Source organism: Lathyrus oleraceus, chromosome 7 (assembly GCF_024323335.1).
Source record: "Lathyrus oleraceus cultivar Zhongwan6 chromosome 7, CAAS_Psat_ZW6_1.0, whole genome shotgun sequence".
Classification (NCBI taxonomy): Eukaryota; Viridiplantae; Streptophyta; class Magnoliopsida; order Fabales; family Fabaceae; genus Lathyrus; species Lathyrus oleraceus.
Window position 1 is genome coordinate 110,117,641 of NC_066585.1, and position 26,989 is coordinate 110,144,629.

The following is a 26,989-nucleotide window of genomic DNA, read 5'->3' on the forward strand; positions in this document are numbered from 1 at the left end:
TTCTTTGATTCGACCAGTTTCCTTCTTGCTGATTTCGACTAGTCGAATTATTGTAGCCTTCTCGGCCTTTATTTCCATTTCAGCTTTCTTTGTCTTTCCTTTCTTTTGCTAATTGCGCCTGCAAAGCCATATCACTCTTCGACTTTCCTGCAACTCTTTCATCCATTCTTTGTTCATGAGTTTCAAGTGTCCCTTGAAGCTCTTCCTTTGTCAGTTTTGACAAATCTTTCGACTCTTCTATGGCTACTACCATTTGGTCGAACATTGGAGCCAACAACCTCAAGATCTTTCCAACAACGAATCTTGATATCAACACTTCTCCACACACCTTAATTTGATTCACCAGTTTTGTAACCTTGGTGAAGAAATCAATTATGCTTTCATTGTCTTCCATATGAAGCAACTCATACGTCCTTTTGTGAGTTTGTAACCTCACCTCTTTCACCTTCTTTGTGCCTCCAAACTACTTCTCAAGAATTTTCCATGCTTCTTTCGCTGACTCTACATCATTAACCTTTTCAAAGTTATCTGAATCAACACATTGATGGATTATAAAGAGAGCTTTATATTCTTTCTTTTTCAATTCTTTATGTGCAACCCTTTCTTGATCCTTTGCGTTTTCTGCAAGCGTTGTTACTCCTTCCCTCACAATATCCCAAAGATCTTGATAACATAACACAACTTTCACCTTCTTGCACCAATTCTCATAATTATTGTTCTTGAGAATCGGAAGATTCGTCGAAAAATGCATGTTTGGATGATTCATTGCCAAAGTGATTTTCTTCCCACGAATCGCTTAAACTAGAGCTCTTGATACCAGATGTTAGAAATCCACCATAATCTATGGAGATTTTCAATCAATATTGATCAACAAGATTGTTATCAATCATGCAGTGACAATAAAAGAAAATAACGATTGTGAAAGAAAGAAAAGAACGTTGGAGAAGAAAAATATTTTCTGTAGAGTTTTCTCTCTGTCCACAACCTGTGGAAAACTTCTTTATTCACTTTGCAACTGCAAAATTCTGTGAATATAATGTTACGAGTTCATCTTATAAGAATAAGAGTTACTCCCTCTATTTATAGATTTAGGTTAACTTACTCCCTAAGTCAAAACCCAAAACTATAAAAGCCCAAAATAGTTGACACTACTAAAAATAGGACTAAGTCAGAATCCTGTGTGAAGCAACATGCTTCAACACTTTGACACACTAGTACAACTCGACACATCCTTGCTTTGTCGAGCAACCTACTTCAGCACAAGGAATTACAATTCAACATCCAGGAGATTAACCACAGAGCTTGGAGATTGTGTGGCTTTCCATAAATTCACTCATGTCAAGTTGAATTGTGGCTTCTTCAGATCCAAAGTAGTATGAGGCAAGTGATTTGGCCAACTTAGACTTCCTCACACCAATAAGGCCAAAAAAGATGAAGCTAGCAATTGGACGATTAGGGTTATTAAGTCCAACACGAGCTCGATGGATAGCTCGGCTAATGGCTTCTACTGCTTCGTGCTGACCAATGATGCGTTTGTGTAAGGTCTCTTCCATTTTGATAAGGCGGTCAGATTCGTCAACCGAGACTTTCTCCATATGGATACCAGTCTAGGCGTAAATAATATGTTGTATGTCAACTTCAGTCACAAATGCATCTACATATCCTGCCTCACTCTCTGCCTTGCTCATCTCCTTTTGTTTTTCTAAAAGTGTTTAACATCTGATTTTTAAGATCCATTTCTTTATCCCGTAACTCTCCCACATATTAAGAAATTAAGATATCACCGGCCTGCTAATTACTCCATCCGTTCCTTTTTAAATGTTACTTTCTTGAGAAAAAATTGTTCATTTTTAATTGCACTTTTGTCAAAATTACCTCTAGATAATTATTAGAGAAAGAGAAAAAAATAAAATGAATGTAATAAGTAATTAAGGGTATTATATATAAAATAAGAATTATTGTTTAAAAAAACAATAATAATTAACTCTTTTAATATACGTAAAAAGTAAGAAAATGGCACTTAAAAAAGAACTTAGAAAAGAATAAAAGATTTTGGAGATTTACTATGGAAAAAACAAAACACTATAGTGTCTTAAAAGAAAAACTAAAGATAAAATAGCCTTATATGACTTATTTTTCTTTTTAGAAAAATATAATGTAATCTCATCTCAAGATAAAAAAGGCGGTTGAATATCATTAAAGTGTTGGGTAAAATTAAAACTTTGCAAGTTAAATCTTAAATTAAAGCATTACCTTTTCATAATCTTGGTTGCGAATAGCTTCATTTTTCTCCTTGACTATCTTCCCAACCTCCTTTTCAAGACCTCTTGCACCTTTACGTAACTGCAAGTATGTAAATTTGTCACAATTTGCTCAACAATAGACGAGACAAGAACTGCTGGAGATTTCACTGATCCCTTATTGTTATGGTCATGTCTTTGCACATCCACTATATTAATAGACTGTGACAAAACCCTAGACACTACGCCAAATAAGGGAAAAGAGGGCGCTTATTTTGGCCTATAACAGCGCTTTTAAGCGCCCTCTAATCTGGCGCTGGCATAGGTAAAGACAGCGCTTTGTTTTCCTGGAGAAAGCGCTGTCTAAAGGCCCACATTATAGTGCGCTTTATGAAAAAAGCGCCCTCTGGAGTGGTCCATAAAGGGACACCTTAGAGGGCGCTTTCTGGAAAAAGCGCCCTCTAAAGTTGTCAATGTAAAGTGTTTAGAGGGCGCTTTCTGGAAAAAGCGCCCTCTAAAGTTGTCAATGTAAAGTGTTTAGAGGGCGCTTTCTGGAAAAAGCGCCCTCTAAAGTTGTCAATGTAAAGTGTTTAGAGGGCGCTTATTTTTTTAAAATAACTAACACTTTAGAGGGCGCTTTCTGCAGAAAGCGCCCTCTAAAGTTGTCAATGTAAAGTGTTTAGAGGGCGCTTTCTGGACAAAGCGCCCTCTAAAGTTCTCAATGTAAAGTGTTTAGAGGGCGCTTCCTACAGAAAGCGCCCTCTAAAGTGTTAGTTATTTTAAAAAAATTTGTTTGAAAAACAGTGGATATTTAATTGGTAACCTGTTCGCATGCTGCAAAAGTGTAAAATTCATATTGATTTCATCCTTTAATCCAATGTTATACACCATTAATCCATTGATATATACAACATGAATCCATTTATATACAACATTAATCCTCCATATATACAACATTAATATATGATTCTTTGATCAACAATATACAACAACATATTCATGATTTAGTAAAAGTACAACAACAATATACAACATATATACAACAACAGCATACAACAACAACATTCCATACATATATGTACAACAATATACAACCTAGCTATATGATTCTTTGATCAACAATGAATTGACACAATTCATCCTTCATTTCATCCAAATGAGCTCTTGAGTAAGATTTGTATTCCTCAAAGTACTACAATTAAGAGAATAAAACATATTCATGATTTAGTAACAAATTAGATTAGTTATCCGATAATATTAAAATAAACCCTAAGTTATTATTCCATACCATTTTTGGGATGTCTATACGATTCAATGCAATGATATCTCTCATAAATCTCAATACAAAAAATCCGCAATCGACCGAATTATTTTGCTGAGGACACTACACAGAAAAACAAACAATATATATATAGTTAATTTCTTACAAACACTATTATAAGCAAAAAAACAAACACTATTATAAGCAAAAATAAGATACTTAATATATACCTGAACTCTGACCCAGGTAATGTCCTTCCTAATGCGGTAATTCTTTTTCGATCTAAATTTTAGTATTGCCCTAACAAAATAAAAACGTATATTGAGATCAATCTGACAGACATAATTAAATATAGAAATACACAGGAATATTTAGGGGAATTTCACTTACGTGTCAACCGTCTTCTTCAAACCCGGATATTTACTCCAATCACCCGATAACGAATCGAGATAATACACTATTATTCTCGAAAGATCCATAGCAACCAACACCCAGTGGCCACTGTAAAATAAAACAAAAATTTAGATGAATGAAAATTTTCTACGTAAAAGATATACATAAATTAGAATGAAATTATTAGAAAGAAAATCTAACCCGTTGCCAGAATTAAACGGTAAAAAAAACAAACTGCGTGTAGTATTATCGCCGGCCGCCATGAATCTATCGACTAGATCATTCTTTACGGATGTTGGATTTTTCGATATTAACGTTGCGTTGACACGGGAAGCAACAATAAAATTGAAACGGTTACACAATTCAGTTCCCCGCATCAATTTGTCATACATATACCTTAAATAGAAACATAATAAATATTAGACTACTCATTGAAATGTGTAAATAAATTGTTCAACTAAGTAAATTATAGATTGATCGGAGTACCATATGTATGTATGAATGATAGCGATGCCCAATTCGTCGTGCTCAAAAAGTTGTTGCATGTCCTCCTTTCCAATTATTTCGAAATGAGCTTTTCCGAAAACACCTTCATCAAAATCTATACTACGAATGGACCCGTCCATAATATCGGACTCTTCCACCATTTTCTCAAGACGCATCATAATTTGAGATTTTGTCCCGGCCGTCGTTGGAATATCCTTCGTTGGAATATCCTTCGTTGGAATATCCTTACCATCGCTTTTCAACTTTCGACCGGGAACCTAAAAATTCATATAAAATAAATCATTACTTTTTGTGATGCAAAAGAATCGTTGTGTATATAATTCAATGGGTATATATATTTGTACCTCTTTTTGAGATGCAACCGACTCGATGCGTCTTGAAATCCCTTTACCAGCTTTAGGGGTGGGTCTTGTAGGAGTCTAACATTACCATGTAATAAGGATTGATTAAATATCATAATTGTAGCTGAATTGAAATGTGAATTCTAAATATTCATAATCATTTAGAACATATATACCTCGGCATCAGGGAAAATTAGATCTGACGGCCAACCAACAAAGGATCCGACTGCATCTCGCATCAACGTTGTCTCTGAAACAACGTCGGGTAATGGTAGACGGGCGTCCGTATCTAATACGAGGTCAACCGAAACTTTCATAAATCCCACCGGGAGGGGATTATGGTGAAGTAATTCACCCGAAGTATTGTGCACTTTTCCCTTGCCAACCATGCGATAAGTTGGTGACGATAGATACAGCTGACAAGGTGAAATGCCCTAAACCAATAATAAATGTTATTGTTAACTTGTATATGTGTCAAGTAAAAAAGTGCTATTTTAATTTCATAATAACATATATAATTACCTCGGGAAATTTCGGTTGATGATTGATACTAGCTCGGTCACTAGTATCTTTTGCCTCGGAAGCGCACCTTTCCTCTCTATACCTTGCATTCTCGTTTTGCAGTTGGAGTACTTGTGCCCTTAACTCCGCCAAGGTCTCCATCACCTCTTTGTTGGTAGGATTTTTTGTTTTTGTTTTTTTATAAAATGACGACGGAGTCACACCAAAACCCTTACCCCTCACACGACCGGAATACTCAGGAACATTTAGTACTCGACTAAGTACGCTCCTGCAATCCTGGACCTCGGTTGAAGGGGTTTGGGATAAAGTCTCCTGAAATATTATTAGAGGAGATTAAAAATGAATTATATGTCTAACAAAATTTTCGATATAATTAAAGAAATAATGTTACATATACTTACACATTCGTCATAAACATTTTGGACCGCTTCAACGACAGCCCCATCCTTCCCAACCCGAGCAGCCTTCCATAATACGTGGTCCGGAAGAGATGTTGCGTCACTTTTCTCCTCGGCTAGCTACACATTGAATTAGATTATAAGATCATCAATTATAACATATTGTGACAATGTATAAGCTCATAGCATTTGAATATACTCACAATTCTTTGTTGTAACCGTGCATAACCCGTACGCCCTTTTTTGTACGGATACGCGGGTTTTGATGCCCTTTTCCTATTTATGTCGCTTATTTCCTGGATAAAAAAGTTTAAGGCATATTAGAACCAAGTAACTTAACAATTGTATAATACCATAATTAATAGACATTACATGGAATTTTTCGTTTCTTCGTTTGGCGACAAAGTTATCCCATTCATCGGCTGAAATAATCTCGACATACTTCATTGGCCGTTCTCCTTCAACAAATTTTCCTTCCTCATCCTTGAGAAATTTGTTGCACAAAAAGGATCGAAATCCTCGGAGTCTTTTTCCGGCCAATTGAATACAATATTTTTGCCGGCTTTCATCGATGTGAAAGGATCTCTAAAAAACATACAAATGGAGTGTGTTATTATAAAGTAATATTATAACAATATATGGTTAACAAATAGTCAACAAAAAAAACATATAACAATATATGGTAAGTACCTGTATCTCCGACCATATTTTTTCCTTGCCAACCTTCAAGTCCGGACTTCTCCAATTATCACATGTAATCGGAATATGTTGGCGAACAAGGAAACCAATGTAACTTGCCAACATTGAACCGTTAGGCTCAATTAGTTGGTCTTCAGCACTCCAATGTACTTCAAATTTTACACCCTTGTCTCTTGCACGAATGATTGACTTCATAACAGTCAATCCTCGTTTGATTTCTTTTTCAACATTATTACGTGATTCATTCGCGGCATGGGTATCGTCTTGGTTAGCCATTTTATCTGTAATATAGAAATGATTCAATAAGACCCAAGTAAGACAATGATTCAATACGTGAACACATTTACTGCATGCACAAACTTACTGCATACATATTTACTCACACACACCTACTGCATGCAAAAGACCAATGCAAACTTATGGTGTTTGGAACATGAACAAACTTGCATCCATAATCATCAAACTTCCAAGCACAAGCTCAAACACACTTCAAATATATCAGTTTTCAATCAGAAATAAAAAACTCAGTTTGCCCTAAACAACATTAATCAACATAATGCACAAAATGAAAAACTAAGTTTAGAAAATGCCCTAATCAAACACATGAAGAAAGTGAACAGTAACGATGGAGAAGAGAAATACCTTAAAGGTGACGGTAACGATGGAGAAGAAAGTGAACAGTGACGGTGGAAGAGGTTAACGCAGTGAACGTGAACGGTGAGGGAGGGAGAACGAACGGCGACGATGACGGTGAGGGAGGGAGAACGAACGGAGGACGAGAGTAATCGCAGTAGAGAGTAATCGCAGTTGAGAGTAATCGCAGTTGAGAGAAAATCCAGTTACGTAAACGAAATAGCTTATAAAGAGGGAAAATAAAGAGACATGCAGTATATGTTATAATTTTAATGTTTACTAAAGGGGACCTTAGAGGGCGCTTTTATAAAAAAAGCGCCCTCTAAAGGGGGCCTAAGAGGGCGCTTCAGAAAGCGCTCTCTAAGGCTTTCCAAAAGCGCCTTCTAAACTGGAAATGTACATGGACTTAGAGAGCGCTTTTTCAAAAGCGCCCTCTAAGGGTAACCTTAGAGGGCGCTTTCACAAAAGCGCCCTCTATTGTTGTCCCTCCATTTTTTTTTTGGCTTCACTTTAGAGGGCGCTTAGTGACAAAAGCGCACTCTGAAGGGGGCCTAAGAGGGCGCTTCTAAAAGCGCTCTCTAAGGCTTTCCAAAAAGCGCCTTATAAACTGGAAATGTACATGGACATAGAGAGCGCTTTTTTAGAAGCGCCCTCTAAGGTTACCCTTAGAGGGCGCTTTCAATAAAGCGTCCTCTATTGGTGTCCCTTCATTTCCTCATTATTTTTTCGCTTCACTTTAGAGGGCGCTTTGTTACAAAAGCGCCCTCTAAAGTGCGCTGTCTATTCAAGTTGTTCGCTCCTTATTTTTTCTCTTCACTTTAGAGTGCGCTTTTGTAATAAAGCGCCCTCTAAGGGGCGCTGTCTATTCCAGTTTTTTAGAAGCGCCCTCTAAGGTTACCCTTAATATGTTGTATGTCAACTTAAGTCACAAATGCATCTACATATCCTGCCTCACTCTCTGCCTTGCTCATCTCCTTTTGTTTTTCTAAAAGTGTTTAACATCTGATTTTTAAGATCCATTTCTTTATCCCGTAACTCTCCCACATATTAAGAAATTAAGATATCACCGGCCTGCTAATTACTCCATCCGTTCCTTTTTAAATGTTACTTTCTTGAGAAAAAATTGTTCATTTTTAATTGCACTTTTGTCAAAATTACCTCTAGATAATTATTACAGAAAGAGAAAAAAATAAAATGAATGTAATAAGTAATTAAGGGTATTATATATAAAATAAGAATTATTGTTTAAAAAAACAATAATAATTAACTCTTTTAATATATGTAAAAAGTAAGAAAATGGCACTTAAAAAAGAACTTAGAAAAGAATAAAAGATTTTGGAGATTTACTATGGAAAAAACAAAACACTATAGTGTCTTCAAAGAAAAACTAAAGATAAAATAGTCTTATATGACTTATTTTTCTTTTTAGAAAAATATAATGTAATCTCATCTCAAGATAAAAAAGGCAGTTGAATATCATTAAAGTGTTGGGTAAAATTAAAACTTTGCAAGTTAAATCTTAAATTAAAGCATTACCTTTTCATAATCTTGGTTGCGAATAGCTTCATTTTTCTCCTTGACTATCTTCCCAACCTCCTTTTCAAGACCTCTTGCACCTTTACGTAACTGCAAGTATGTAAATTTGTCACAATTTGCTCAACAATAGACGAGACAAGAACTGCTGGAGATTTCACTGATCCCTTATTGTTATGGTCATGTCTTTGCACATCCACTATATTAATAGACTGTGACAAAACCCTAGACACTACGCCAAATAAGGGAAAAGAGGGCGCTTATTTTGGCCTATAACAGCGCTTTTAAGCGCCCTCTAATCTGGCGCTGGCATAGGTAAAGACAGCGCTTTGTTTTCCTGGAGAAAGCGCTGTCTAAAGGCCCACATTATAGTGCGCTTTATGAAAAAAGCGCCATCTGGAGTGGTCCATAAAGGGACACCTTAGAGGGCGCTTTCTGGAAAAAGCGCCCTCTAAAGTTGTCAATGTAAAGTGTTTAGAGGGCGCTTTCTGGAAAAAGCGCCCTCTAAAGTTGTCAATGTAAAGTGTTTAGAGGGCGCTTTCTGGAAAAAGCGCCCTCTAAAGTTGTCAATGTAAAGTGTTTAGAGGGCGCTTATTTTTTTAAAATAACTAACACTTTAGAGGGCGCTTTCTGCAGAAAGCGCCCTCTAAAGTTGTCAATGTAAAGTGTTTAGAGGGCGCTTTCTGGACAAAGCGCCCTCTAAAGTTCTCAATGTAAAGTGTTTAGAGGGCGCTTCCTACAGAAAGCGCCCTCTAAAGTGTTAGTTATTTTAAAAAAATTTGTTTGAAAAACAGTGGATATTTAATTGGTAACCTGTTCGCATGCTGCAAAAGTGTAAAATTCATATTGATTTCATCCTTTAATCCAATGTTATACACCATTAATCCATTGATATATACAACATGAATCCATTTATATACAACATTAATCCTCCATATATACAACATTAATATATGATTCTTTGATCAACAATATACAACAACATATTCATGATTTAGTAAAAGTACAACAACAATATACAACATATATACAACAACAGCATACAACAACAACATTCCATACATATATGTACAACAATATACAACCTAGCTATATGATTCTTTGATCAACAATGAATTGACACAATTCATCCTTCATTTCATCCAAATGAGCTCTTGAGTAAGATTTGTATTCCTCAAAGTACTACAATTAAGAGAATAAAACATATTCATGATTTAGTAACAAATTAGATTAGTTATCCGATAATATTAAAATAAACCCTAAGTTATTATTCCATACCATTTTTGGGATGTCTATACGATTCAATGCAATGATATCTCTCATAAATCTCAATACAAAAAATCCGCAATCGACCGAATTATTTTGCTGAGGACACTACACAGAAAAACAAACAATATATATATAGTTAATTTCTTACAAACACTATTATAAGCAAAAAAACAAACACTATTATAAGCAAAAATAAGATACTTAATATATACCTGAACTCTGACCCAGGTAATGTCCTTCCTAATGCGGTAATTCTTTTTCGATCTAAATTTTAGTATTGCCCTAACAAAATAAAAACGTATATTGAGATCAATCTGACAGACATAATTAAATATAGAAATACACAGGAATATTTAGGGGAATTTCACTTACGTGTCAACCGTCTTCTTCAAACCCGGATATTTACTCCAATCACCCGATAACGAATCGAGATAATACACTATTATTCTCGAAAGATCCATAGCAACCAACACCCAGTGGCCACTGTAAAATAAAACAAAAATTTAGATGAATGAAAATTTTCTACGTAAAAGATATACATAAATTAGAATGAAATTATTAGAAAGAAAATCTAACCCGTTGCCAGAATTAAACGGTAAAAAAAACAAACTGCGTGTAGTATTATCGCCGGCCGCCATGAATCTATCGACTAGATCATTCTTTACGGATGTTGGATTTTTCGATATTAACGTTGCGTTGACACGGGAAGCAACAATAAAATTGAAACGGTTACACAATTCAGTTCCCCGCATCAATTTGTCATACATATACCTTAAATAGAAACATAATAAATATTAGACTACTCATTGAAATGTGTAAATAAATTGTTCAACTAAGTAAATTATAGATTGATCGGAGTACCATATGTATGTATGAATGATAGCGATGCCCAATTCGTCGTGCTCAAAAAGTTGTTGCATGTCCTCCTTTCCAATTATTTCGAAATGAGCTTTTCCGAAAACACCTTCATCAAAATCTATACTACGAATGGACCCGTCCATAATATCGGACTCTTCCACCATTTTCTCAAGACGCATCATAATTTGAGATTTTGTCCCGGCCGTCGTTGGAATATCCTTCGTTGGAATATCCTTCGTTGGAATATCCTTACCATCGCTTTTCAACTTTCGACCGGGAACCTAAAAATTCATATAAAATAAATCATTACTTTTTGTGATGCAAAAGAATCGTTGTGTATATAATTCAATGGGTATATATATTTGTACCTCTTTTTGAGATGCAACCGACTCGATGCGTCTTGAAATCCCTTTACCAGCTTTAGGGGTGGGTCTTGTAGGAGTCTAACATTACCATGTAATAAGGATTGATTAAATATCATAATTGTAGCTGAATTGAAATGTGAATTCTAAATATTCATAATCATTTAGAACATATATACCTCGGCATCAGGGAAAATTAGATCTGACGGCCAACCAACAAAGGATCCGACTGCATCTCGCATCAACGTTGTCTCTGAAACAACGTCGGGTAATGGTAGACGGGCGTCCGTATCTAATACGAGGTCAACCGAAACTTTCATAAATCCCACCGGGAGGGGATTATGGTGAAGTAATTCACCCGAAGTATTGTGCACTTTTCCCTTGCCAACCATGCGATAAGTTGGTGACGATAGATACAGCTGACAAGGTGAAATGCCCTAAACCAATAATAAATGTTATTGTTAACTTGTATATGTGTCAAGTAAAAAAGTGCTATTTTAATTTCATAATAACATATATAATTACCTCGGGAAATTTCGGTTGATGATTGATACTAGCTCGGTCACTAGTATCTTTTGCCTCGGAAGCGCACCTTTCCTCTCTATACCTTGCATTCTCGTTTTGCAGTTGGAGTACTTGTGCCCTTAACTCCGCCAAGGTCTCCATCACCTCTTTGTTGGTAGGATTTTTTGTTTTTGTTTTTTTATAAAATGACGACGGAGTCACACCAAAACCCTTACCCCTCACACGACCGGAATACTCAGGAACATTTAGTACTCGACTAAGTACGCTCCTGCAATCCTGGACCTCGGTTGAAGGGGTTTGGGATAAAGTCTCCTGAAATATTATTAGAGGAGATTAAAAATGAATTATATGTCTAACAAAATTTTCGATATAATTAAAGAAATAATGTTACATATACTTACACATTCGTCATAAACATTTTGGACCGCTTCAACGACAGCCCCATCCTTCCCAACCCGAGCAGCCTTCCATAATACGTGGTCCGGAAGAGATGTTGCGTCACTTTTCTCCTCGGCTAGCTACACATTGAATTAGATTATAAGATCATCAATTATAACATATTGTGACAATGTATAAGCTCATAGCATTTGAATATACTCACAATTCTTTGTTGTAACCGTGCATAACCCGTACGCCCTTTTTTGTACGGATACGCGGGTTTTGATGCCCTTTTCCTATTTATGTCGCTTATTTCCTGGATAAAAAAGTTTAAGGCATATTAGAACCAAGTAACTTAACAATTGTATAATACCATAATTAATAGACATTACATGGAATTTTTCGTTTCTTCGTTTGGCGACAAAGTTATCCCATTCATCGGCTGAAATAATCTCGACATACTTCATTGGCCGTTCTCCTTCAACAAATTTTCCTTCCTCATCCTTGAGAAATTTGTTGCACAAAAAGGATCGAAATCCTCGGAGTCTTTTTCCGGCCAATTGAATACAATATTTTTGCCGGCTTTCATCGATGTGAAAGGATCTCTAAAAAACATACAAATGGAGTGTGTTATTATAAAGTAATATTATAACAATATATGGTTAACAAATAGTCAACAAAAAAAACATATAACAATATATGGTAAGTACCTGTATCTCCGACCATATTTTTTCCTTGCCAACCTTCAAGTCCGGACTTCTCCAATTATCACATGTAATCGGAATATGTTGGCGAACAAGGAAACCAATGTAACTTGCCAACATTGAACCGTTAGGCTCAATTAGTTGGTCTTCAGCACTCCAATGTACTTCAAATTTTACACCCTTGTCTCTTGCACGAATGATTGACTTCATAACAGTCAATCCTCGTTTGATTTCTTTTTCAACATTATTACGTGATTCATTCGCGGCATGGGTATCGTCTTGGTTAGCCATTTTATCTGTAATATAGAAATGATTCAATAAGACCCAAGTAAGACAATGATTCAATACGTGAACACATTTACTGCATGCACAAACTTACTGCATACATATTTACTCACACACACCTACTGCATGCAAAAGACCAATGCAAACTTATGGTGTTTGGAACATGAACAAACTTGCATCCATAATCATCAAACTTCCAAGCACAAGCTCAAACACACTTCAAATATATCAGTTTTCAATCAGAAATAAAAAACTCAGTTTGCCCTAAACAACATTAATCAACATAATGCACAAAATGAAAAACTAAGTTTAGAAAATGCCCTAATCAAACACATGAAGAAAGTGAACAGTAACGATGGAGAAGAGAAATACCTTAAAGGTGACGGTAACGATGGAGAAGAAAGTGAACAGTGACGGTGGAAGAGGTTAACGCAGTGAACGTGAACGGTGAGGGAGGGAGAACGAACGGCGACGATGACGGTGAGGGAGGGAGAACGAACGGAGGACGAGAGTAATCGCAGTAGAGAGTAATCGCAGTTGAGAGTAATCGCAGTTGAGAGAAAATCCAGTTACGTAAACGAAATAGCTTATAGAGAGGGAAAATAAAGAGACATGCAGTATATGTTATAATTTTAATGTTTACTAAAGGGGACCTTAGAGGGCGCTTTTATAAAAAAAGCGCCCTCTAAAGGGGGCCTAAGAGGGCGCTTCAGAAAGCGCTCTCTAAGGCTTTCCAAAAGCGCCTTCTAAACTGGAAATGTACATGGACTTAGAGAGCGCTTTTTCAAAAGCGCCCTCTAAGGGTAACCTTAGAGGGCGCTTTCACAAAAGCGCCCTCTATTGTTGTCCCTCCATTTTTTTTTGGCTTCACTTTAGAGGGCGCTTAGTGACAAAAGCGCACTCTGAAGGGGGCCTAAGAGGGCGCTTCTAAAAGCGCTCTCTAAGGCTTTCCAAAAAGCGCCTTATAAACTGGAAATGTACATGGACATAGAGAGCGCTTTTTTAGAAGCGCCCTCTAAGGTTACCCTTAGAGGGCGCTTTCAATAAAGCGTCCTCTATTGGTGTCCCTTCATTTCCTCATTATTTTTTCGCTTCACTTTAGAGGGCGCTTTGTTACAAAAGCGCCCTCTAAAGTGCGCTGTCTATTCAAGTTGTTCGCTCCTTATTTTTTCTCTTCACTTTAGAGTGCGCTTTTGTAATAAAGCGCCCTCTAAGGGGTGCTGTCTATTCCAGTTTTTTAGAAGCGCCCTCTAAGGTTACCCTTAATATGTTGTATGTCAACTTAAGTCACAAATGCATCTACATATCCTGCCTCACTCTCTGCCTTGCTCATCTCCTTTTGTTTTTCTAAAAGTGTTTAACATCTGATTTTTAAGATCCATTTCTTTATCCCGTAACTCTCCCACATATTAAGAAATTAAGATATCACCGGCCTGCTAATTACTCCATCCGTTCCTTTTTAAATGTTACTTTCTTGAGAAAAAATTGTTCATTTTTAATTGCACTTTTGTCAAAATTACCTCTAGATAATTATTACAGAAAGAGAAAAAAATAAAATGAATGTAATAAGTAATTAAGGGTATTATATATAAAATAAGAATTATTGTTTAAAAAAACAATAATAATTAACTCTTTTAATATATGTAAAAAAATAAGAAAATGACACTTAAAAAAGAAGTTAGAAAAGAATAAAAGATTTTGGAGATTTACTATGGAAAAAACAAAACACTATAGTGTCTTCAAAGAAAAACTAAAGATAAAATAGCCTTATATGACTTATTTTTCTTTTTAGAAAAATATAATGTAATCTCATCTCAAGATAAAAAAGGCGGTTGAATATCATTAAAATGTTGGGTAAAGTTAAAACTTTGCAAGTTAAATCTTAAATTAAAGCATTACCTTTTCATAATCTTGGTTGCGAATAGCTTCATTTTTCTCCTTGACTATCTTCCCAACCTCCTTTTCAAGACCTCTTGCGCCTTTACGTAACTGCAAGTATGTAAATTTGTCACAATTTGCTCAACAATAGACGAGACAAGAACTGCTGGAGATTTCACTGATCCCTTATTGTTATGGCCATGTCTTTGCACATCCACTATATTAATAGACTGTGACAAAACCCTAGACATGATTATTACTCAACTGTTCGTTGCATTTATGGATGAAAAAAATATATTAGCATTAGCATACAAGTAATAATAATAATACACGTAAATAACAAAATGCATTAAAAAAAACAAACTTGTTATTGCACCCTAAAGGTTATATAACTAAAAAATGAATAGAGAAACTCAAGAAACACAGTGGAAGAAGGAAAATTGGTGTACAAGTTATGGAAATGAAAATATGGAAGAGGATGAAGTAGTGGCGTGGTTGAACTAAACGTACTGTATATTTTGTTACGTGAATGAAGCCTTTTGAATGAGAGGAAACAACCGAAAACTTTGAAACTTATTTTAGTTTTCACAAAAACAAAACAACTCAAATTAATACGAAGACTAATAAGATAATATTCAATCTTTTAGAAATTAAATTACCTCATAGATCATATTTAACCTTTTACTAAATTAAATTTAGCTATGTTTATCCTTTACAAAATTAAATTGGTTAAAGTTTTCTTAAAAAATAGTTGATATGTCTTCTTTTAGAGTTTAAGTAGCATTTGAATTTTTTAAATAAAATATTTGTACATGATTTTTTTTTCTAGTCAAAAACACGAGTGTGATCATAAAAAGAAAAGCGGAAAGTGGTTGAAACTAATTTAGATAAAAAAGAATGATAAATAATTAATTATTGGATGATATCATAGTATATAAATCTTTGTTTTGAAGATTAAAAATGAAGATCGAGGACGTTTTAGTTTAAAAGATGAGTGAAAGAATAGAAGAGAAATAATATTTTATATTTCTTGTTTGAGAAATGTTAGATTATGAACATTACTGATCATATCTTGTATTAATTTATTTTTTTATTTTATAATTATATTTTAAAGAAGAATTTAATTAATATATGATTTTATTTAATATTTTAAATTTAAATAAATTATTTTTGAATTATGATATTTTCATAGTTATGTAACTAATTAATATATATATATATATATATATATATATATATATATATATATATATATATAAAATTAAAAAAAATATTATTTCTGATATGCACCGAATGCGAACAAAATTGAGAGAATGGTAATGGAAGGAAAAAAATGTTATATGTGTACATTAGAATAAGGGGTTAATATATATTGGAACTTCATTGAAGAAAATTATTTACTATAGTGTTTTACAAATAGTCAACATCAATACCTTGATCTCCCTTGATTCTTGCATTTTGCAATAGCACAATAACATTATCAACATCCTTATTACAATTGTAGTAACGGTAGAATTGTGATGCAAGGTTATCCCAAAGAGTACATTGAACCAAAAACTTACTGCAGTAAAAGAATCAAACAAATATTCAATAAGGTCAATTTATAGACAGAACTATTTCAAATTGAGAATAATAAGGAAATACCTCATATCAGTTATAACAAAGAAAACTTTGTTTTTGTTGTTCTCAACATTAATTTGAGTCTGAATGATATCAGTAACTCCTCCAATAACATCTAAATAAAATAAAATTACTAATGTAAGAAAGCTAAATCGAAAAGATTAAATATGAAAACAACACAGCAATATGATTAAATCACCAACAAAGAAATCAGATTGAAACCTCCCCGCAATGATGGACGTCAAACTAATCAATTTCAAATGGTTTAGCGGAATGTAGGGAAAATCAGTAATTTTTGCAGAAGTTGCACCCTAAAAAATTAACTTGAAACTATGAATGGTTGCTTTGAAGGAGAAATCATTATTGACAACCTTGAAATTCTGCATGATGTAGGTATTTTCGATTATAAATGTAGACTTGTGTTTCAAAACCAAATGCGATGATACAATTACTTGGATCATGGGATACGAAGATGATTTTTAGTTAATAATGAACTACATATATGTTCTTTGTAAAGTGAGATATCATCATACATTTGCATCAACTAAAACCATTTCCAAATGCTCCTTGTTAGAGACACTTTTGACAGACCACTAATCTCTAATTCTAACAACAATCTTCCACAAATCTTTGGAGTCATTGATATTCCTAACATCTTCAATTGGATGTGCCATTAGCTTGATATGATAACCTGAAACAACAATAAAGATTGAACAACATTCAACAAAATATAATGGGTTTTCCAAACAGTGAAATACTTCTGAAATTCTTAATATGGCTTATGAAGATAGATTTTTCAACAACAAAGAAGGAAGATATTTTTGCATTGAAAAAATTTAAACCGTGCATATCGTTTTCCAAACAGTAATATGAACTCATATGTTGTCATCTTCCAGATACCAACAGTAATATGAACTATATAAGATATTTTCATGAACATTGAAAACATTTCAAGCAAACATCACGTTTTTCAAAGGCAAAGGTAGATGAACATCAATGGCATCTTTGAACTTTTGTATTCCAAAAATAAAGATTGAACAACTTTTAACAAATAAAATGTATAATCCACGATATAAATCCATATGAAATTCAACATTGAGTAAGTAAAGAAGGAAGACAAATAATAACATGTGCGTTTATGAACAACCATGACAGCTATGAACATGGGTTTTCCTCAAAAAAATATTAAACAACTTTCAACATAATGAATATGCAAACATTGAACAACAGCAAAGAGTAAAAATTAAAGATTGAACATAAATTACAATCAATTGAACAAAGATATAACATAACCGATGAAACAAAGAGTAAAAATCACCTTCTTGTAACGACAGTGGGGAACTTCTTTCCGTGCTGTACAAAATCGGACGAAAATTGCAACGACTGTGGAGTTAGGGACAAAGGTGGCGAAATGAAGAACATAAAAGAACAAAAGCTACAACAATGATGATGTTGACTTAGACGGTGGCGTAGGTGGCAAAATTACGAAGAAGAGTTTTGAATATTTTTTAATATTTCAACAAAGTGTATTTTGAATATACATACAACAGAGTAGTGAAAAATGAAATTGACATTGAAAATAGAAAACATAATTTAAACTTTATATATAAATTTTTAAATTTTGTATGGAAATTGAAAAGGTAAATTTAAATATATTTAGCCCAAAATAATTCTATAATTAAAAAAAATAAACGGAAGATTTAGCAGTAAATTCCCGAGCATAATATTTTAATAAATAAATAGTACTGTAGATTATAGATTATTTATAGCGGACCGGGTGAATTTAATGCAAGCAACAATACTAAAACAGCATGTGCAAGTGGTCCAACTATTTAATTGCTACGCAAGAAAGAGAATGTGACTCATATGACCGAGTAAATACAAATAGATCCACTCAATGTTATTAATATTATCCGTTCAACTTCCATAATACCTAATTAAATAAAACACATCACATGTCATATTTTCTATTTTTATTGAATCTAATTTAAAAATAAATAAAAACTCATACATACCCATAGTGACTTGACTCCAGTCAACTGTCAAAACCAACGAACAACCTATCCCATTACACCAAGCAATCAAAGGCTCTCTCTATCTATAATCGCGGCAAAAACACGAAAGCATCGCACTTGGCAAAGATATCAAAAAAGAAAAGAAAGAAAGAGACATAAACGGCTTTTTTCGCGCAAATGTGTGAGATACAGCTTCTTCGCTGTATTCTCATTCCCATGCCTCTTTGCCTCGGTAAGTTCCGCTTTATTTCATTTCATCAATCAATTCTTCATCATCATCATCATAAAAATAAATTAGTTATATCAATTGATTTGATTCATGATGAACATGTAGATAGCTTCCTCCGTTAGATTGGATCTTCACCATGGAAAACATTGCCGCGCAATTGAAGCGCGGCATCTCGCGCCAATTCTCCTCCGGTTCGTTACGGAAGACATTAAGCCGGCAATTCACGCGTCAGGCTTCGCTCGATCCGCGCCGGAATAATCTCCGCTTTAGCTTCGGTCGTCAATCGTCGCTTGATCCGATCCGGCGAAGTACCAGCGAAGATCAGCCTGAACTCACCGTGCCGGAGAATCTTGACTCCACCATGCAGCTTCTCTTTATGGCTTGCCGTGGTGACGTTAAAGGTGTGGAGGATTTGCTTAACGAAGGCATCGATGTTAATAGCATTGATCTCGATGGTCGTACCGCTCTACATATCGCCGCCTGTGAAGGTCACGTCGACGTTGCTAAATTATTGCTCAGCCGTAGGGCTAACCTCGACGCTCGTGATCGTTGGGGCAGTACGGTAATTTCGTATTTCACAATTATTATTATTCCAACTGTTTTATTCTGACAAATCATAATTCATAATATCATTTTCTCTTAATTATTTTGAATTAGTCGATTAGCTCGTGAGTCGTAATCATATTATTGTTTGAATTCTTTGTTTTTGACTTAGTCAATAGCTCGTGATCATATTATTATTTGAATTCCTTGTTTTTATTTACCTAAAATATTCTTTTGAATTAGTCAAATAGCTCGTGATCGTTATATTATTATTTTAAATTCTTTGCCTCCTTTCATTTTCATTGTTCTAAATTTACACCAGTAATTATTACAAACAAAGTTACAGTCACTGTTGCAATTAAGTTTGAAATTCCGATGTTGCAAAAAAATGTGGGCAAAAACAGTCGACACAGCCGCAATTACGGTTGTGATGCCGCCATTACCTTTTAAGCCTTTATTTGGCGATTGCAATTGGTGACCGCAATTTAAATATACACTATTTGGATAAGATAATAAGAGAGGGACGAAATTTTGTAGTTGATTTTAACTTTTTATTTTTGAATGTGTGATGTACTGATTTATGAACTTATAATTCTGCACTTTGCAGGCAGCTGCCGATGCTAAATATTATGGAAATACAGAAGTTTATTATATGTTGAAGGCGCGTGGAGCAAAAGTGCCGGTACGTTACATTTCTTTGAATGTTTAGGTATCTATTAGTAATTATTATTGTAAAAATATGTTGTATTATTGAATTTGGAGACTTGCTAATTAGTCATCTTTGATGTGGTTAGAAAACTAGGAAGACTCCAATGACTGTTGCAAATCCTCGTGAAGTTCCCGAATATGAACTCAATCCATTAGAACTACAGGTTCGGAAGAGTGATGGTATTTCAACGGTATGTTTCTTTTAATATTTTTGTTTTTGTTTTTGTTATTCTGCTCACTAAAGAAATGTACATAGATGTTTGCAATCCAGACAAGTATTCTCTGATTCTGAGCCAAACTATTTGTTCTCATATTTGTCAAACGGTGATGATGATCTCTAACATTTTTCTTTTGTAATGCATTAGGCATGATTAATAAACTGGTAAATGATGGTTACTACAACACATTAAATCTTTATTTTAGGTTCTCTTTAGCTATAATTTGAATCATTTTTTCAATATTATGTTTTCTCTTTTCCGATTAATGTTTGTAGTTTGGTTTCTTTAAGTGAAATATTGAAGTGGTAATAGTTGGTGCTTAATGTGCTGATGTTCTATGTGTAACGAAATATGCAATATTTTATGGAACTGAGATTATATAAACTTGTGACACTAATTAGTTAATTAATGATACATATTAAAATTACTTGTTTGTGTAGTTCTTCACTCTTGTTTGATCAATCTCTTTGTAGGGGACATATCAAGTAGCTAAATGGAATGGCACAAAGGTTGCAGTGAAGATACTTGATAAAGACAGTTATTCAAATCCTGATACAATGTATGTATTCACCTCAGCTATTGAACATGTTTGTATGATATGTTTCTTGCAAATCTTGCACCACAAGCAAATTATTTTATACTTGACTAAGTTTTTGTCCGAATGCTCATATCACCCACTACTTCTGACTTTGATATCTGGTCATGTATGTTCTGAGTTGCTGCTTGTTTCTGTAATTTACTACTAAACATTGGTGCTGAATTTTGACCATTTCTACAATTTACTCAGAAATGTTTTCAAACATGAGCTCACATTATTGGAAAGGGTGCGTCATCCTAATGTGGTCCAATTTGTTGGAGCTGTCACCCAAAACATACCTATGATGATTGTTCGAGAGTACCATGCTAAGGTAACTTAACCTCTGTCTCTCTTTCCAAATGGATCATTATTTTTGCTTTGTTTTTTTGGTGGGGGTGGGTGGGAGAGAGGAGAGATAGAGAGACTGTGCTACAAAGAGGAGCATCAGAGCTGGTAAAATTTAGCAAATGGAAAAAATTTAGTGGAAGTAGCATAGTGAAACACAATTTTGAAATGCAGTGTTGTACATGACTAACATTTCATTGCTCATATTGATGTTTATTTTACAGGGTGACTTAACAGGTTATATTCAAAAGAAAGGGCGTTTGTCCCCATCAAAAGTTCTACGGTTTTCTCTTGATATTGCTAGGCAAGTAATCATTTTCAGCGACTATGCTGCAGGGGATCTTTGTGAACAAATCTTTGGAAAATCATTCACATCCTTTTTTAATATATATTATCCCTATATGGTCATTGATTTCCAAAAGGCGCATTTAATCCTTCCTTAGCATGCTAGTTTATACTGCACCAATAATTGTAAATTTGTTGGACATTCGTCCAGGCTGTTGGTGATAGTTATCTAAATTTATTGTTGACAGGGGCATGAATTATCTTCACGAATGCAAGCCAGAGCCTGTTATCCACTGTGATTTAAGGCCAAAGTAAGACCACTTAATACAATCTGGTATTGCTTATGAGTGTATTTTAAGTTATATATTTCTCATTGGGATTACTGTTCCTTTAATATACGAAATTTCGGTAAGGTGCCAGAAATATTTTGCTGGATAATGGAGGGCAATTGAAGGTAGCTGGATTTGGTACTGTGAGGTTTTCACTCATCTCACCTGACAAAGCAAAGCTAGTACAGCCCGAGGCCAACATTGACCCTTCAAGTAAGTTTTTAAGTATTTCCATTCTTTTAATTTGACTTCATCCCAATTGATTATAGTTTTTTATTCTTCGGTATCCATTTTTCTTGCATTAATGTTATTTGATTATAACTGGGTGTTTAACATACAAGATTTGTGAATACAGCAGGAATTTCTTTTTCAAGCATGAATTAAGCATACATGTTAAGGTTGGAGATGACAATTTTGATTAATTGCCCTAACTAGGATTAAACCATGAAAATGATAAAATACACAATACAACTACTTTTTGTAAATTTGATCCGATTGCGTCTTTAGTTCGATATCTGCTTTGACTTCTAGGTCAAAACTTGCAGGGGCTTGGAGTTGGCTTAGTGGGGGGTAGCAGGGGGTTAGAGAGTTAAATTTCATGGGATGGCCCATCATTTAAGCCATGATGGTTTTGACCATGCACTTTTTTTTATCCATTTGGTGGAGCTGCAAAGGGTCATATGGTTTTGAGGTTTTGACCCTTTTCTCTCAACTTCTTTAGCTGGGACATGACTGACATTTAGGGTGTGCTATGTGCAATGAAATGGCTGTGTTATTTGTTTACGTGAGACAGAGTACATTTTTCTAATCGCCTCTCCTTTATTAAAAGAAATTGGACATTTTATTTTTATATTTTTTTCAAATGACTAACTAACAATGTCATATAATCATATTTGTACAAGTGGAAATTGGACACTGAGTGTTGAATCATGTTTATACAACTGTATAGATTACAACAATTGAAACTGTCTTACAGGTTTCATGATTTTCATATAAACAAACTTGGTACTTGTGTGTTTTCTTGATTGATAGTTCAAATACTCACTCTGTCTCAAAATTTAAGTCCCCGTGGACATCAAATGCAAGTAACAAGAAAAAATGCAAACTGTTGATTTCTCCATCTTTCTCTCAATACAACCTTTATTTGAAGTAGTATTTGAATTGAATGAGAAGGTATCATCAGTGATCTGACAGTATATAATTAAACTTTGAAGAGCTGCATAGGAGGGACTATCATTCTGAAAGAAAAAGAAGAGAAAATGGATAGGCATTTTTGGAAAATTAAGCGATCTGTATTATTATATATTTATGTCAGATTTATAAAAATATTTCAAGATTAGAGTCACCAAAAATATTTGTCATGGTTCATGATTTGGGTGTATTTATTTGTAGGCTTATACGTGGCACCGGAGATTTACAATGGTGATGTGTTTGATAGAAGTGTGGATGCATATGCTTTTGGTCTCGTTGTTTATGAGGTACCTGTATTTTGCACGCCCATAATACTGTTAATCTTTAATGATGTTTTATACCCCATATTCACCATTTTTTAAGATTGTGTTTTATTATAAGATTCTAGTTTTACGGCTCTAGCCACTATTTTTCCTTCACAAGGCCCATGAATTGAAATGCTTTGTTTAATGCACTTAAATGGAAAATGTTAGTGTCATGGCTGTTAGCTCTAGTATGAATTCAATTACAAGTGGTATTAAAGTCAAGGTCATGAGTTGAGTTGATACTTAGAAAGGAAATGGGCTGGGATTAGATGCCAGGGGACATGATGGGGACTTAAATGATAACGTTGTCTCGATTATGTGTTTACAGTGCTTTTTAGTGCTCTTATTAGTTGGGATCAAGTTCATAATCACACTGTTTTGTTGTTTTTTTAAATGAATTTAGTGTCACCCCTTATCACGGTTATTTGGTTTTGAGGCATTGGTGTATTTTAATTTTATCATTTTGATCTTCATATATTGGTTTTTATTAATTGCTCTTTTTAAAAAAAATCTTATGACATAGATGATAGAGGGTGTACCACCCTTCCATCCCAAGCCCCCAGAGGAAGCTTTGAAACTGATGTGTTTAGAAGGGAAGAGACCGCAATTCAAAATCAAAACAAAAAGTTATCCTCCCGATTTGAAAGAGTTAGTAATTCATAATAAAAATTAGGTCTTCAATTGAAGTTTGGCATTAGTTTAGAAGTTGTCTAACTATCATGGTGTGTGCAGGTTGATTGAGGAATGTTGGGATCCAGAACCTCTTGTCAGACCAACTTTTTCTCAGGTTATTGCCCGGTTGGACAGAATTGTTGCAAATTGCTCAAAACAAGGATGGTGGAAAGATACTTTTAAACTTCCTTGGTATGTTTCATCGACCTATCATCTTATAGAAATTCTTTGGATGAAGTCATAGCTGTAAAGTTTTCATTTATACCTAAATCAATTGTTTGAAGAACGGTGGTAGATTTCTATTTCTAGTTGTGAACTCAAATTACAAGCGAAGAGAATAATAACTTGGAAAATTCAAAATATTCATTTGGGGAAAATAATCGCTCCAAATTTGTTTGTTATTGCTAAGCTGATTAATGAAGTAAAACAAAAGAATAATGAGATTAGCCAGATTTCAATTCCATTTGTATACGTGGAACTGAAATGTCTAATGCAATCAGACGTCTTCATTACTGATTAAATAAACAAAAAGTAAATATTACTGTATGATAATTCATTGAATAAACAATAATGTTGTGTTATTTATTATCTTCTTAGATGAATACTAGGTGAAGAGTCAAACAAGTAGACAAGGACTAGGTGACAGATTACTTCACAAGCCTTCTATTATGGCTGATTCAACTGTTAATTTTGAAAACCTATAAATATAAGATCCGCTGCAATTTAAGAGTGTTATACTGAATTACTGATTTAACACTTTCAACACTGTTCACACTATTGAATAAGGTCCCAATCTTGTCATACATTGCCTCTGGATATCTTTGTATAACCTAAGGCTCTTCACAACACCTAAAACACAGACACTCCTTTTTTGTGCTTAGCTTCTCCTGCAAATCATGATAATGGAATCTAACATGGTAGCATATACTTGGTAATTGTAATACCAATAATTGCTTTAATTGTAATTCAAATTGACAAGTAGTTATCGGATTTTATGTCAAATTTATTACATCTATCTTCTCGCTATCCACACAAGTGATTGACATATCTTGTCAAAAAAAAAGAAGTGATTAACATGATATACATATATTAATAACTGCCAACAAATTTGGATGAAGTGTATGATGATATTTTATATATTGTATTCTCTCAATTGTATCTTAGAACATGCCTTTCTTCTCATCCCTTGTCATGTACGTTAAGTGTCTGGCCATTTTAATTGAATGTGACGGAACGGAATAGTGTCTGGTCATTCTAATTGAATGCGACAGAACGGAATGGAATGGTGAATAATGAAATTCTATTGTTTGGATTTGCAAATAATGGATGAAATGGAATGGAACATGATGTAATTCATTTCCTTCCATTCTATCTAATTATCCATTTTTTGTTCCATCTGATTTTGGATGTATGTAATGGAATGAAACATTTTTAATAAAATAGCCAAACAATGGAGTATCTATATTCCATTCTGCTCCGCTCCATTCCATTATGTTTCATTTCTCTCCGTTCCGTTATGTTTCATCAATCCAAACACAGCGTGACAAAAAAATTCAAATTTTCATTCAGATTTCCATTTTTGACCTTTCAATATGTGCAGGAAATAAATAAAATGGGATGCACCATTAGACCAAGGAGGAGATAAAGATCAGAGTTGTATCATCAAAACTGATTTGTGAGCATCATGTTGTTGTAATGTTAATAGCCATTGCAATTAATAACTTCTGAACTCAAATAGTGTGAGGTTGAGTTTGGATTTGAGCACAAAAATGTATTCCACAGCTCCATTCCAACATCGTTCTCTATCTACTAGAGGATCTGAAACAGATTATCTCTGTAAAATGTATCATAAACCACACATGTTTTAGAACATCTATTCTAAGAAATTTTCCAATAAACAATGTTTTCTATACTTAGTAGGCCCCAACTTATCAATCAACGTCCATGTGCTCTGAAAGTTGGAAAAGTGGGCTAAAAATAATATAACACTAGGCCTAATGGAAAATGTTTAATAAACAATATTTGTATTGAAACCTATCATAATTATGGTATGTGGCTCCCCTGTAATACCCTAAGGTAATTTCACAAATTTTTATCATTTGAACTTAGCTATAGCCTATAGGACTGATTCTCAGTTTGGTTGATGGAGTGAGCGAATTAATCCTTAGTTACTCATCCTCCCAAATTGTCACTCATAGAATTCAAATCACGTAAATAAGACTTATAAAGTAGTATCCACCCATTGGAATAAAAGAGTGAAAGTGGGGACTATTTAAAGTAGGGTAACCACCTTTGCTTTCCCCTCCTAATGAACTCGACTTTAAAGTTTGGTTTGATAAATAAGATCCATTTGCACTGCGGTATAATAGAACCAAACTCTGATATGGCTTCCTTCAAGTAGTTAATGTGAACTACAATGTCTTACAGCTCACTTTAAAAAAAAAACTCGATCGAAGCTCATCTCTACTGTCCACTCCATCTCCTGAAGTAAATCAATATCCCCTCTACTGGTATGAGTAGCATGAATTCTATCCAGCATATCTTAAGCAAATACTCATACCAAAACTAGACACGCCTTGAGGTGATAAATTAAGAATAATGCATTTGAGTTTCACCTGAAGATTGTGAAGGATACGTGTTTACAGAATAATAGGGAGAATATCTCTTATTGAATTGAACAAAAGAAATGGCTCTTAAATAGCCTTACAGAAACTGAATCAGAGAAAAAATAGTCCACTCTAACAAACACTAAAAATGTGGGATAGTGGCAAGAGAATAGGTAAAAGCAACAACTCACTAACAGCACTAACATTGCTTATTCTAACTGACAGTAAATTAACGTTAAATAAAAACAATTTTAACATCCTCCCTTAAACTGAATGTTACTTAACAATCAGTTTACTATTGGCAGTTGACACACTCCCAATAGGTTGCGCAATTTCACAAAAGCATCAAGTTTCAAAGGCTTTGTCATCACATCGGCCACTTGTTCTTGAGTATTGCAGTGAACTAGTTCTATAGTTTCATCCTTTACGAGTTCACGAAGAAAATGGAATCGAACATCGATATGTTTGCTACGACCGTGCATTACAGGATTCTTAGCAAGCTTGATTGCTGAGTTGCTGTCGCAATAAACAGTTGTTGAGCTGTTTTGAGTATGTCCAAG

The 26,989-nt window shown here is 34.3% G+C and overlaps 1 protein-coding gene and 1 pseudogene across 1 annotated transcript; one reads left to right on the top strand and one right to left on the bottom strand.

Moving 5' to 3' along the window:
• Positions 1–1,289: 1,289 nt before the first annotated feature.
• LOC127102284 (chaperone protein ClpC, chloroplastic-like) lies at positions 1,290–17,046 on the bottom strand (annotated as a pseudogene).
• Positions 17,047–18,381: 1,335 nt separating this feature from the next.
• Positions 18,382–25,735, top strand: LOC127101574 (integrin-linked protein kinase 1). Its single transcript, XM_051039025.1, has 13 exons — positions 18,382–18,653; positions 18,756–19,212; positions 19,801–19,875; positions 19,988–20,092; positions 20,593–20,678; positions 20,907–21,027; positions 21,266–21,345; positions 21,575–21,637; positions 21,747–21,868; positions 23,048–23,133; positions 23,675–23,799; positions 23,884–24,015; positions 25,424–25,735. Exons 2-13 carry the CDS (start codon positions 18,787–18,789, stop codon positions 25,428–25,430), a joined length of 1,428 nt encoding a protein of 475 aa, XP_050894982.1. The 5' UTR covers positions 18,382–18,653; positions 18,756–18,786; the 3' UTR covers positions 25,431–25,735.
• Positions 25,736–26,989: the final 1,254 nt, after the last annotated feature.